This window comes from Diabrotica undecimpunctata, chromosome 9, assembly GCF_040954645.1.
Source record: "Diabrotica undecimpunctata isolate CICGRU chromosome 9, icDiaUnde3, whole genome shotgun sequence".
Classification (NCBI taxonomy): Eukaryota; Metazoa; Arthropoda; class Insecta; order Coleoptera; family Chrysomelidae; genus Diabrotica; species Diabrotica undecimpunctata.
Window position 1 is genome coordinate 16026936 of NC_092811.1, and position 14796 is coordinate 16041731.

The window sequence follows — 14796 nt, forward strand, 5'->3', positions numbered from 1 at the left end:
AATTTGAGAAGGTCTTCAAGTTTGCAGTAAATTAGAAAATCATTTTCTTATGAATGACCCTAATTCTGAATGAGCCTTTAAATTACAACGTGAGCTGCAGAACTGCATGTTCTACATACATACTTTCTCATAAAGAATACTTTTGAGTATTTTGAAGTTTTTTTTAAGCTTTTGTATGAATTTCTTTCAGATATTCGAAATAATTTATTTATGCAGTTTATTTCTTATAATGTCTGCAAACTTTTTTGTTTTAGTCTTGGTTTTATGTAATTTTCGAAGGCTACAGAACGTATCCCTACTATATTGAGGTAAGTAATGTCTTTTTTTAAGCGATTTTTTTATATGCACTGGATAAAACGAGACCTTACTCCAAATATCATTTAATAAAAAAAACGCAACTATGGCACCACTGAAATCAGTTTTCGGTTTAGTAAACTATTTACCTCAGAGGATACTATTGGTGGAATAATTCAATCACTTCTCCTGAAATCCTATTACGAAATGTGAAAAAACAGTTAAGAAGAAACAGAAATTCGTCGAAATCGACATATCAGCTACCTTACAGGAAGTTTCTAAATAGATTGCATGGTATTTTAGCAGCTGAATGTTTGAAGTGTCAGATATATTGAATGTAAGTAGTGAACTTATATTTTTAGTGTTACATATAACAAGTTAACTGGTCCGGCCTTAGGGTGAAAGTTCCCATTTAGAATGTCAATGATAGCAATAATTCACGATAAGTAGCTTACATATGCTACGATTAAAAGTTCTACTTTAAGATTTCCCAAAAGTTAGGTTTCCTTTACTAACTTTCAAGTAATTTCAAGTAACTGATAAAAAAAATATAGGAATAAAAACGCCGCGTTGGGGGGCGCTTTATAATAAATTATAGTCTAGCAAATATTAAATGAAACTATAAACCACAAATCACGCGTCGTAAAAAGACTTGTTTACACGGGTAGAGTTGTGAGGGGAGAAGAGTAGCGAGTAGAGTCGACTCTACTAGCTACTCTACCAAAAATGGCTTGATACCGTTCACCCGAGGAGAGCTACAAGTATAGTACTGATGCTAGTATAGTGTGGAGTGGGTGTTTGTTTACTGCAAAATGAATTCAAGAAAAAGAAAATTGAATCAAATTTTTTTAGCTACAGTTGCAAATGAATTTGTAACTGAAGTCGCTGAAGCTATCGATGATGGGGTAAACAAACGAAGACAGGAGTGGATGAGAGAGTGGATTAAAAGAAGGAATACACACGGGGCCTCAGCTCTTCTGCTAAGAAAACTAGCCTTAGAAGATGAGTTGGAATATAAGATGTGTCTAAGGATGATCCTAGGGAAATTCGAAGAACTTCTGAATATGGTGCATGACAAAATCGAACGACAAGATCCGTTAATGAGGGATGCAATAAAACCAAGAGTGAAGCTTGAGATTACATTGAATTTTTTAGCTACAGGGAACAGCTATCGAAGCCTTTCTCATTTTTTTAGGGCTTCAAGACCTGCAATTTCAAAGTTGGTCCCCGAGGTGTGTGATGCCATCTCCGAAGTATTGGGGGAGTCAATAAAGGTAAGTTTCAATAACAGAGTGAATAAACAGGTACACGCATTACAAAAAATAGTTTTAATTAAAAATTCGTAAAATAACAAAACAGTACTTCAGATAAATGTTGAAAGAGGTACACCACAAAAACTTTGGTGAAACAGTTCCGTTCAAATAGTAAACCTGTGGAAAACCATCAGTCATTTGCATAGCACGTGTCAGAATATCTGAATCTTCAGGATTCACAGCTGCATCTTCTAGATGGATACTGTTGCTGTTGAGTAACTCTCCATGACGAAGACGCCATTTGCTGAGCACTTCTATTCGTAGGACTGCCAAGTGGAGAATTCGTATAAAATTAATGGTGAGAGTTGCATCCTGATGAAACGGAGTATACAGGGGTGCTGTGAGACATGTGCACTGGTAAACTTGGTAGTTTGTTGAGTTGGAGTACTTACCAGTTTGCTGAGGATAAAACGCTGAGTTTGTGCTTCATCAGAATTCCCTGAAACTCATGTTGGGCCACCACAGCTTGTTCCGGTGGTAAATTATTCAAGCTCGCTGAAACAAAATTTCCAAATGCTTCATTCTCATTGAATGAGGCATTCAATGGTCATCATGGATATTTTGAATAACCTGTTGAAGGTCTTTCACTGCTTGTGTTAGATTGTCAAGTCTCTTCTTTTTGCCTGCAGGCTGTCGTTTAAATGTTTCCGATGCCGATTGCTTACGATGGTGTTTGTTGGCAGCTCGATGTTTGTGGTAGAGTTATATTTTCCACTGATTGATCTGGATCATCGATAGTCCCTTTCTCTTCCTGTGATTCTGTGTTGAGTGGATCCTCCGACTCTGTATTGTGTGAAATGGTTGTTTCACCAAAACAAACAAAAAATAAAACAAAAACTAAATTAGTAAATGCTAACGAGGAAATTTTAAATTTTGGTTTCAGGTTCCTTCCAGAGACAAATAGAACACCGTGGCTGATGGTTTTAGGAACCATTGGAACTTTCCAAATTGCTGTGGGGCTATAGACGGCAAACACGATTTAATTAAGGCACCTCCCAATTCTGGCAGTGTTTAGTTATGCAGTGTACACTACCTAAATTCCATAAACACTGGTATTCGCCATACATTTCTACAAGTTTTAAAGTTTCACCGTCGGTGAGCTTCAATTTCACTATTTACACAAACAACTCCAGCCGGAATGACAGCGTCCCTATGCACTCTCCTACCTATTCTACTCTACCAGAATTAACCGCGTTCCATGGGTAGAGTGCGCAGGCGAGTGGACATTTTGGCGGTGGTGGTGGTAGTAGAGTAGAGTTACTTTGTCACATGTTGCTAGTCACTCTACTCTACCACCCACTATGCACTCTACTCGCTCAGGGCCATCTATTCCGAAGTGCAAATTCGCGTTAACCTTGCGCAGCTACGTCACTTGCAGCGTAGTATTCACATTCCTCTAAGCACTCTTAACTTAGTTACCCTAAGTATGGATATTTTGCATATTATTTTACTTTCTTCATACATTTTACATAAAAATAAATGTTTATCATGTTTTCTTAGTCAAATATGTTTAATTTTTATGCGAATTAGAACTAATAAGGTATTAGTACAAAAAAAATAGCTACTAGTTAGGTACCTACATACTTGCACTTTTCATAAACTTTTAAGAAGGAACAAAATCTTTAAATTATACATAGTTGGTGAATATATAGGTACTTAAATTTAAATAAAACAACAGTCACTTACAGAAGTCCGATGCCAATTTTCAAAACAAATATTACGATCGCGTTAATATTCTTGCTAAATAACTATATATAAAACAGTTTTTAAACAATTTACGTTTAAAAATATAAAACTATATACATTATGCGATAGTTTTTTGTATTTTCGTTTATTAGTAGGTGGCTAAAACCATTTTTTTATTAAAATCTTTTATACGGAAGTACACACACCACCGAAAAAATATTTTCTTATCATCTTGAGGACAATCAATATTAACACTTGCGGACAACAGACTTGAAATATATTGCTTGCTAGTAAATATGGTACCTCCAGTTTTTCCAAATGAGCCATAAATTCGATAGAAGGTTTATATAGTCCACCTTCTGTCAAATGATTGGTCCAGGCGTAAGACGTTGACTTTTGGTTAGTTAAATTTGGTAACTTGCGGTAAAGCTTGCTACAAATAAATCCTTCTAAATGTCCAAGTCCATGATATCCTAAATCATCGAGTTCTTTACAGAGGACTATGTCATCTCCATCCGCAGGATTGGTGTCAATGTTTGTTTTTTTTTAAGCAAGCTTTTCTACCATACTACCGCTAATAGTTAATGTAGGAGTACCATCGTCTTCTACATTACAGTAATTTAAAAAGGCACCTTCATTTTTTCTCATTAAATAAGAATGCAGTCGTTACCTATTTAAAATCTGAAGAAGTTGGATGATCGTTTAAACCACCTTTCGCTCTTATGACCCCAAAAAAATTCTCCAAGGGATCTTGGTTTAAGCGTCTCGTCAAAAGGTAGTTTATATTATATCGTTTGCCTACATCTTCAAGCAGCAACTGCAAAGCCTTATTTAATATAAGAATACCTACAATGTTTTGGAAAATGTTATAAATGTGTTTTTACTTTGATATATTGTGTTACCTTTTTGGAACGAAAGCAATGATTTCTTGCTTTTAACTCGCATTGTTGAAAGCAATGCATCTTTGCAAAATTTACTTTGCGCTTCTACCCCACCAGACCTCAGGTTTCATCATAGGCAAATTCTTGTTGGAAACAACATGTTTTTTCAAACTCCGATAATTTTTCGGCCGATAATTCAGCAGTTGATGCTTAAGATTTACATAAAAGTCAGTCTCTGTAAAATGTTTTGAACAAATATAAGCCGTCTTTGGGTTAAATTTATCTTTCCTACCGGTGGCATGCACCCATTGTGTAATTAGATTTTCCTCTTTAGCGAAACGAAAAAACCTCGTGTCAGGGCAACGATTTGGCTTGCTCTTGTTATTAAAGAAACAGCCAAAAACCTCACAACACATATCGTAAAAATTAAAAATATAACTGTGAGAAAACTTCGAAACTGATAACTCCACTCTACGGATGCTATTTTCTAACTGATTACGCTGCGGGTGACGTCACTCCCTGGCCGACGTTCATGCGGCGTGCGCAATATGTTACCTTTGTCGTTTATTATACCATGCTACTCGCTACTCTACTGCGCTGAACGTTTTTACGGGTAGAGTAACTCTACTCTACCAAGTACTTGCATCATTACTTTACCAGTGTAAACGGGTCTTTAGTGTTTAAAAGTAGCCGAAATCACGTGTCGCTCATGCATTCTCGGAATATTTGAATTTGATCATTGGCAGCACGTAAGAAAATATGTTTCTTTGCTGGTAACTTTACATTGTAACAATAGAATATTATATCTCTGCTTATAATAATAAAAATATTACATTAGATCTAGTTTATAAAATAAGTTTTCATTCACATTAATAATACGTAGACTAGGATGTGCGTAAGTCGATTACATACCTACAGATGTAAAATACTCAAAGTAGTATATTCTTTTTATTTCAGAACGATGTTCAATTATTAAGTTTGTCAATAGAAAGAATGCTAGCAACCTCAGATGCTTCTTTGGTTTGTATGTACAAAATGTACAACAAATGTACTTTTAAAAACATGTCAAAACGTGATAAACTGCGTTAGGCATTCACGGCCATCGTCTAACTTGTTAAACTGTTAGTTCGTTCTGTTAGGCCGTTGTCTTCTGAGATTAGTTCTCGACGTTTCGCCAACACTGGGGGTTGGCATCTTCTGGATATGTTACTGCTTCGCTAGGAAGTCGTTTGTAGTAGCTTTCTTTGTAGTAGTTTGTAGCTTTTCTTTCTTTGTGTTTTTCGGGAAGGGTGTTTATATGGATTTTAATATTGGTATCCATGTCTTGTTAATTTTCAGTCCTTCTTCTATCCAATTAAAATTATTTGGGTGCTTATATATATTTCCACCGCTTCCCGATAAAACCGTGGGTAGTACTGTTAAGTTTTGTCCAGCATCTGCGTTTCTTCAAATAGTATACGATGTTCACCGCGGGGTACTACCGAACTTCTTACAAACAAATCGATCCATCAGAACAAGTCAAGCCAATAGAATATATACACGCATGGAAAAAGCACTATTACGAGAACGAATACTTGACACCAGACGAAATTTGGCGAAGGTTGACAAGGAGCTTCTAGATTTGTTTTACGTTTTGAGCAGCAGGTTGAAATATGACGATTGGAATAAGATTGAATCCATTCGTTACAGGAAAATGGAAAATGAACTAGGAAGGAACACTGAACGCCAGAAAAACAAGTATGGACGCTTAACCAAACATAAGGAGGTAGAATCAAAACAACACACAGAAAGGACAGTGGTCAACCTTTCAGATAAAGTTTAACTTAACATAGGAAATAATAGTTTACCCTCGTAAGGAAACAAGCTTAGACAAACAAAGAAAATGACAGATTTAAAACAAAGCTAACCTTTGAACAGAAGACAAACTAGAGAGATGGAAAGAATACATACAAACTCTTTTTGACGACGATAGACCTTGTTCTCCACCATCCACAGATAATCGAATAAATGAAAAAGGCCCAGAAATAACCAAAGAAGAAGTGATTCACGCAGTAAAATCTCAGAAAGATGGGAAAGCCACCGGTCCAGACAATATCAATGTCGAAATACTAAAACTAATTGCAGATAACGAAAGTAAAAGCCAGACTTAATAACAGCACTATTCAATAAGATATATGACACAGGTGAAATACCAACCGACTTATGTCCTTAAAACTTTTCTCAGAATTATCCATACACGAATTTACAAGAAGTGCGAGTTCCAGATGAGTGAGACTCAATTTGGATTTCGAAACAGATTGGGAACACGAGAGGCTCTTTTTGCTTTAAATGTGTTAAGGCAACGATGCAGAGACATGAATGTAGGGGTATATGCATGTTTTATTGACTATCGAAAAGCATTTGACTGCGTTAACGATTAAAAGATGATCGAAATTCTGAGAACAACTGGAGTTGACGAACAAGACTTGCGAATTATCTCAGAACTATACTGGCACCAAACAACAACAATTGAAATAGAGCACACAACATCCGAAGATATACAAATACGACGAGGAGTGAGACAGGGTTGCGTCTTATCACCGCTTACGAATGTTTTCATTGGTTATATGGTCTTTGAGTGAGATACCCAGCATCTGTCGTTCCATAGCTCTCTGAGAACAAAAGAAATATAAAATGGGTAAAACCTAAATTATCCACATGCTTGTATGGCTTGTAGAAAGGAAATAATTTTTACCAACTAGGTAATTAGGCTAGGATTTCAGAACGTTGAATCTATCGGCAGCAGAAACATAACATCCACCATAAAAATATATAGGATTGGGCGGCTAAGCAAACGGGATATTCTTCGAATTGTTGATTTCAGAACACGTACCATAAATCCATAGCTATTTAGATAACCTCGGGACAATTAACATAGTTCTGGCAACTATTAGGGCTCGCGGTAAGGGTCTAAAATAAATATTTGTTCGAAAATATATAAGAGAAAAAGAATTTTTCGGCTTACCTCGTCAAGAGACCACTCAAACAGAATTTCGTTCTGTCTGTTGGACGGTCAAAGAGAGAAAGGGAGATGAATGGCGAGGAGTTTACGAACGCTCCAATTTTGAGGCGACGGTCGGAGCTATTAGGAACTACAGTAGCGTCCTTGAAGTAATTTAAATGGTGGATAGATGGCGTGAGCAACATTGATTTGAATATTTACTAGGAATTATCATAATAAATTTTGAAATTTTAAAAAATAATTTGAAAGTTACAAGACGACATATTTCATGGCTTAAGAACTAGGATCACGGGAATAAGGGTTTTTAGGCTAGAGTGATTGCTAACGTCCAATGAGGATAGGTCACTACAAGAAGAAGATATTAGCTTACTTCGAGATTTGGATACTAACAGGAAGGGATAAAATATGCAGACATTCAACAACAAAGATCAAGAAACACTAAAACAATAAAATAGACATATGTGCCATCCAATAAACTAACAATAAAAGGGGAAATAATTATAGATACAATTATTTTTTGTAATGTGTACTTTATTAAACAGACTTGCTATAACTTACTATAACTATTTTACTTATGGTTACAGCAAATTCAACAAATTCAATATTTTATTATTTAGTGGCCATATAAAAATATCATTTCTGGTGGAATGATTGTAGGCGAGAGTATCATCAACAATAATTCGCCCTGTCCTGTAGTTCTAAAGTTACCACAAGATAAGAACTTCATGACCCGCATATCACATTCCTAACTTCCCCTCTGCGACATAACTTCTTGGACGTTACCCTAAAACTGCTTCGTACGAACCTCGACGAGCTTTTCCATAAACACAATTTTCGAGTACATGCAGGAAACCATTTACATACTAAATGATATACAATCTTCTAAAATACACTCTCATCGTAAATGCAGTTGTATTTTATTTTTTATTTAGGCAGTGAAAAGAACTAAAAGGTTTTTTTATACTGTGTGGAATTAAAAATTTGAAGCTCGGTAGAACATAAGAATTCTCAACGAAACTTTACAAAAACATGTGTTTTGTTCAAAGCAAGTGCTCTATAAAATTTAGATCTGATCTGATCGGTTGTATTGTGGTATTAAGCCCTTACACGGCTAGCCCAACCGATTTTCCATGTTGCACTTTAAAAAATTAAGAAGATTTCGTTATTTATGATAACTCAAAAATTATGTCATGAACCAGGTCAGTTCTACAGCGTAAACAAAAGGTGGTGTCTAAACTCTACCACTAACAACAATAATAATATCGTAAAACCAAAAGTTAATTTTAGATACTAAATCTATGACACATAATTTCTGCGGACTCTACAGGATATCGCAAAAGGTCTTTTAACTCAGGTATTGCTTATTTTACATTAAACTAAATCACACATGTTTTTAGTTATTACTTGAACAAAATATTCAAAATGCAATATTGCGTATTTTGCACATTTTATCCAAATATCTGTGAATTTTGCATATTTGAAGCGTGCATTTCCATAACGTAGTAAGTGCCAAATTATAAATTTTTCAGGAGGAGTAAAAAACAGTTTTTTATCGAACATGTTTATTTCTTATAATGTAACATACTGAAAAAGGATTAGTTCAAAGGTATTATATAATACAAACATACCGCAAAGGAACAATAAACAAAGCTTACTTAAAAAAATTCAAAAATCTGTCTAAGGTCAAAACGTTGTAAGTGCCATCAGGTTTGCAAGTCAAAACGTTTTAAGTGCCAGATTTTTAACCGTTGTTTCCTACAGTAGAAACTTGCCCTGGTTGACCTAATTTTTCTTTAAAATACTTCTTGGCATCATCGTGAAGATAAGGGAGCATTTTTTCAATATCTGTTCTTTTTTTCTCTGGGATACCAAAGTGAGTTCTAGTTTTTTGAAGGTCTATGATTTTAAAGTCTTCTAATGTAACTCCAGATTTGAGTACATTGGTCTCACTCCATCCAGCGAGCTCACTATGTCCTTTAGCCACCATCACCGTATCAAATTTCTCTCTTGTAAGACGAAGCTGCGTAGCTGTTGAAATTCCTAACTTCTTTGTGTTCAGTTTATCACAGGCAACGGTTTTGAAATCATAAAAGTCCTTAAATACCATGCACGAGAATGCATTTTTCTGGGCCGCACTAGTAATGATGTTAACAACATTCATTAATGTATAAGCCTTACACACTTTTTTACGTTTTTCTATGATTGCAAAATCTCTGTCGCAATTAAGGAAAGTGTGTCCTTTTACAGAAAATTTATGAATAATTTCCTCAAAAACGTTATTTGCTAGTATGGTCAAATACATGGCGATCATGAACTGATTTTTATTTTGACCCCCACAATTATCCGACCACAAAATAAGCTTTTTGTTTCCGTGATTGCCAATTTCCTTAGTAAGGTAAGTATATAAACAGGAACTAATTTCCAAGGCCCAAAGTCTTCAGTCCATAAACACATGAATCCCTTTCCTGTGATGGAATCGTGAATTCCTAAGTTACACACTGCAAGCTGTTGTGAATAGTACATTTCGGAGTGAGTTAATTGGGGAATGTACATTTGCTGCTGCATATCGAAGGAAATAACATAGCAATTACTTGTACATGCATTTTTGGTCTCAGTTGACATTTCTTTTGTAGCAGCCTCTGCTCTCCGATGGTGAAGCTCCTGTTCTGTTACAGCAGCTTTATCTCCTGATTTTATTTGAACAGCCAAACTATCACATGTGGAGCATGTATCTACTTTAGGCCTTGCAAAAGATAAGTTAAATTTTGATATAAAAATTTCATTATACCATTGTCTAGTCACTGGTGGTTTGTTAGGCGGCTGATAATCCGCACAATATTTCTCTAAAAATGCACGGTACATTCTACTTACGTTTAAATCCGGTGACAAGAAGAGCTTATCCGGGGTTTTCGCCCTTGCGTAGTGGCTCTCAATTTTTGGAAAACTTTCGATATGCTCTATAATCTTGTTAGACCAGACAGTCTTGAAAATATTTTGTCGAGCCCCTCCTCGTTTTTCTGACATATCCATTTTACCATCAAGAATTTTTTCTCCCAAAAGTTGCACTCTTCTTGGAGTTACGGCAAACGTACTACAAAATGTTTTGAGGCAAACCCTTATTTCAGATCCTCCAGGCAAAAGTAAATGGTAGGTGAAAGACTGCTTTCTCCTACTTTCACTGGGATGTTCGTACTGACCATGACGTCTCCTTTTGATTAATTGGGGATGAATAAACCTTTGTAGGTAACTTTGCTGCTTACTATAATCAGCCATTTCATAGAAATGATTGTACAACTCAACAAGGTATTCCAGTCTTATGGATCTACATGCTAGTGGACACTTGCATTTTACCTAAAACAATTTTGGATTATTTAGATAGATTTAAAAAAAAAATTATTTATGTTTTAACGTTTATTTAGATAGGTATCTCTTTAAACCATACTTACATCAGCTGGTGGCATTTTCTTTGTAACGGTCTTTTTATTGACTAGAGAAACATATTCTTCGCCAGAGTTTCTCATTTTCTTGGTTTTATTTTTTTTTCCAACTATCAACAACTCTTCTTTTCTTTTTGGACCGTTTTTCTGTAGTTTCATCCATATTCGTTCCAAATACTTATGTTTAAACCCAACCCAACACGTCCAAACAAAAATAATTTAGTAACTGATGCGCCACTCTACATTTAACAGAATTGCACTACGATACTTACAACGTTATGACTTGCACCGCTACTTTATCCCCACTTTTCACGCCGTCGCTAGCCATATCGACATGAAATAAATTTTAGGCGATGGAACATGGCACTTGCAACTTATTTAACTTAAAAAAACCAAATGAGGCATATTGGCACTTACAACGTTATGGAAATGCACGCTTCATTTATACTAAAAATTGCATAAAATGCATAAACGCCAATTTATTTCGAATTGCAGATTTTAAATAATATTTATCGTTTGAGTTTACCGAAAGTACAAGCTGAATATAGCCGCAAATGTCAAAAATGAAATAAAGTATTTCGGTTTGGCAGTATTGGGATGTTTTTATAATGCACATGTTGTAAGCTTCAAATGTAAACAGAGAAAGCTTTTAAAAAATACGTTTTGATTGTACTATTTTATGAATTGTGCAATTTTTAATTTATATGAAACAATAACGAGTAGATATTTGTCTCTTTCAAACATCTATTGCAATCTGTCAACCGCTGATTTGATAATTTCCAATTCTATCCCCTAATCTATCAAAGGGCAATTGCAAAAAAAAATTCTAATAATTAACTGCAATTAATCTCCAAAGAAACAAATATTTACTCATTATTGTTTTATATAAATCAAAAATTGCAGAATTCATAACCTAATATAATCAAAATGTACTTTTCTAAAGCTTTATCTCTTTATATTTGAAGCATACAACATATACATTATAAAAACATGCCAACACTGCTCAACCGAAATTTTTTGTTCCATGTTTGACATTTGACATATCTTGTACTTTCTTTAAACTCAACCTATGTATCTAACCGTAGATATTGGTATGACTAGGTAACTTAAAATTCCAACGTTCATTTTATTTCAATATTTCAGTCTTCAATATTACCGATAGTGCTTATTGATACTACCTAATATTCTTGGTACTGTTGTAGCAGGTAACCGATTACAATTCCGTAATAAAAAGGTGTTTCAAAAGATTATTGTATGGGATATAAATAGAATTGTCCTTTTGCAAATCATTTTGTTCTCAAAGGAGAAAGTGAAAACATAAGCATCGTCAGTCGAGCTTGCTTAATTTGTTAACTATTTTGATTTTAAAATGCCGAAAATAAATAATGTCGCTACTTAAATTAAACATTATTAAGAGCTATCTATGAATATGAACAAAGTTTATTGTTCAGTTTGTGGCAAAATTGTAAATATTTAATACTTTTTTATATTTGATATGTTATTTAAAATATTTTAAATAACATAAAAAAATGTAATGCCAATACTTATTTATATATATTTTATTAACTATTGCTGAAATATCAGTGACTGCCATGCATAAATCGTGCAGTTATTTGAATGGAATTTCTTTTACTTATGCCTTCAGTAAAAATGCGAGGATAACATTGAAGATTCGCAGTTTGGGTTTCGGAATTCTCTTGGGACAAGAGAAGCCCTTTTTAGTCTACAGGTACTCATCCAGCGCTGCAGAAATATGAACAAAGACGTGTACATATGCTTTATAGACTACGCAAAAGCATTCGATAACGTAAAGCACGAAAAGATAATTGCAGTTCTCCATAAGATCGGAGTCGACTACAGAGACATTCGAACAATAGCGAGTCTCTATTGGGGCCAAACAGCTAAAGTGAAAGTAGGATCTACATTGACCAATAAAATTGAGATCAAGAAAGGGGTACGACAGGGTTGTATCTTGTCTCTTATTCTCTTTAATATATACTTAAAAGAAGTATTTAAGACAGCGCTGGAGGAAAGCACAGAAGGCATAAAGATAATTGGAGAAATAATTAAGGAGGAACTGAGTTACCTAATGAGTAAGATACAAAAAACAAGTGCACAATACGGACTCAGACTAAATATCACAAAAACCAAATGGATGTTAGTAAGCAAAACCCAACAACCACCACAGCAACTGATATTAGACAATGAAAGAATTGAACACGTGGATTCGTACATCTACTTGGGAACAACAGTTAACTCAAATTGGGATCAAGCGAAGGAAATACGTATAAGAGTAGAAAAGGCAAGAGCATCGTTTACTAGCATGAAGCAAATTTTCACCTCTAAAAGCCTCACCCTACCTCTCAAAATTCGACTTCTGAAATGTTATGTATTCCCGGTTTTGTTATATGGAATGGAGGCGTGGACAATGACCGCAACATTGATGAAAAAAGTAGAGGCCTTCGAAATGTGGGCTTACCGACGTATATTACGTATATCCTGGACTGAGCACGTGACCAACGAAGAGGTACTACGCCGGATAGGTAAAGAGAGAGAGGTAGGAATAAGTATAAAGAAAAGAAAGTTGGAATACTTGGGTCACGTTATGAGACATAATAAATGTAGAGTACTACAACTGATCGTTCAAGGGAAAATAGACAGCAGAAGGGGTCCAGGGAGGAGAAGACACTCGTGGCTCCAAAACTTGCGGCAATGGTTCGGATTGTCATCTGCTGAACTATTCAGATCTGCCGTAAACAAAGTCAGAATAGCCATGTTGATTGCCAACATTCGGAACGAACAAGGCACATGAAGAAGAAGATGCCTTCAGTTTAAGATTAGAAAGAAATCTTCAGAAATAGTCTGATGACTGTTTTGTATCTCACTGTCTTATCCCGTTGCCAACTTCAATGGGATCGGTCAGTTGTTCTTCCACTTTTACTTTTATTGTGTTATTTTGGTAGATATGTTCAATCATTTTGATTATTCCTAGAGGGATCTCTCTTGCGTACAATAAGTGAATAACGCCATTTAATTTGACCTGGTCAAATGCCTTCTTAAGGTCTACGAAACATAGATATGCTGGTTTGTTGTATTCTAATTATTTCTGTTGCACTTGCCTCATTATAAATATAGCGTCGGTGCATGATCTTTCCGACCTAGAACCTTGTTGTTTTTCGGCTAGTGCCCGGATAATGTAACAATTAAAATATGAAGGCCACGTTGGATGGGATTCTGGAAAGAATTGAAGAAGGCAAAATACCAAACAAGCAGACGAGTACCAGTAGAAAAAAGAAAGAGACTAAAACCGAAGCTGAGATACATAGAACAAATAGGAAATGATATAACAACCTCAAAAATAAAAAAAATGAAAAAAAAAGACAAGGAAGAGGTCAGAATGAAGAAGAATCCTGGAACAAGCCAATACCCAAAAAGAATTGTCGAGGCAATAATAATGATGATGATGATAAATTACTTGGATAATTTAGTTTAATTACTTTATTCGATTTAAAAATGTGGAATATGAATACGGGCACATGTAAACTAATCACCAATTAGCATAAGTGCCCTCGTAGATAGTATAAACTCATGATCGCCATATGATCACCGCAATAAAATTAGGGATTTGAAAATAGAACTGGAGAGATTCGCAAACTGATCATTGACCTACCTGCACCCAAATAAACAAGAAATGTAACAGATAACAGGCCTTGAGTGGCTGGTGATAAATTACAGATTTCCAAAGGATGCCGGTGATCAGTTTACTATATCTTGGAGGGTCTTTCAATTTTATGGGAGCTATAAAGTAATGAGTTTGTACAAGTCCATGAATAATTCGTAGGCATTTATAAATTGAAATGACTAGACCACAGAGTAAAGGTAACAATGACGTAGGTATATTGACGATATCCGAAGAACTACAGACTTTAAAGAACGCCTTTTAGAAGATTATACCCTAAAACCTATGTTATAACTATAGTTAATTGGAACAGGAATGATTGGCACCTACAGGATATTGATTCTGTTCACGATCAGTTTATTATAGGATCTAGTGTTTTGAACTGCAGTCTTCCTGACCGAGTCTCATCTTTTCTTTGGCATAAACAAATAGGAAGTGTCCAGTGGAAATAGGAATGGAATTGAACTGTGTTCAGAGTTTTGATTAAACTGGTGGGACAACAAAG

The 14796-nt window shown here is 35.2% G+C and overlaps 2 protein-coding genes across 2 annotated transcripts in view; both read right to left on the bottom strand.

Annotated features, from left to right (window-relative positions):
* The window catches only part of slow (epidermal growth factor-like protein slowdown), a 385029-nt gene that overhangs the window by 218417 nt on the left and 151816 nt on the right, over positions 1–14796 (bottom strand). The gene's annotated exons all lie outside the window — the stretch shown is intronic.
* On the bottom strand, positions 9483–10980 carry LOC140449914 (uncharacterized). The gene is made up of 2 exons (XM_072543329.1): positions 10622–10980; positions 9483–10526 (listed from the first exon to the last, which is right to left on the bottom strand). Exons 1-2 carry the CDS (start codon positions 10769–10771, stop codon positions 9483–9485), a joined length of 1194 nt encoding a protein of 397 aa, XP_072399430.1. The 5' UTR covers positions 10772–10980.

What these genes read in the sequence shown, in the direction of transcription:
- LOC140449914 (XM_072543329.1), bottom strand. Translation starts at nt 10,771, where the DNA reads ATGAAACTACAGAAAAACGGTCCAAAAAGAAAAGAAGAGTTGTTGATA. An exon ending in AGAAAATGCCACCAGCTGAT is followed by an intron (nt 10,527 to 10,621) that starts GTAAGTATGGTT and finishes AAATTGTTTTAG; the next exon opens with GTAAAATGCAAGTGTCCACT.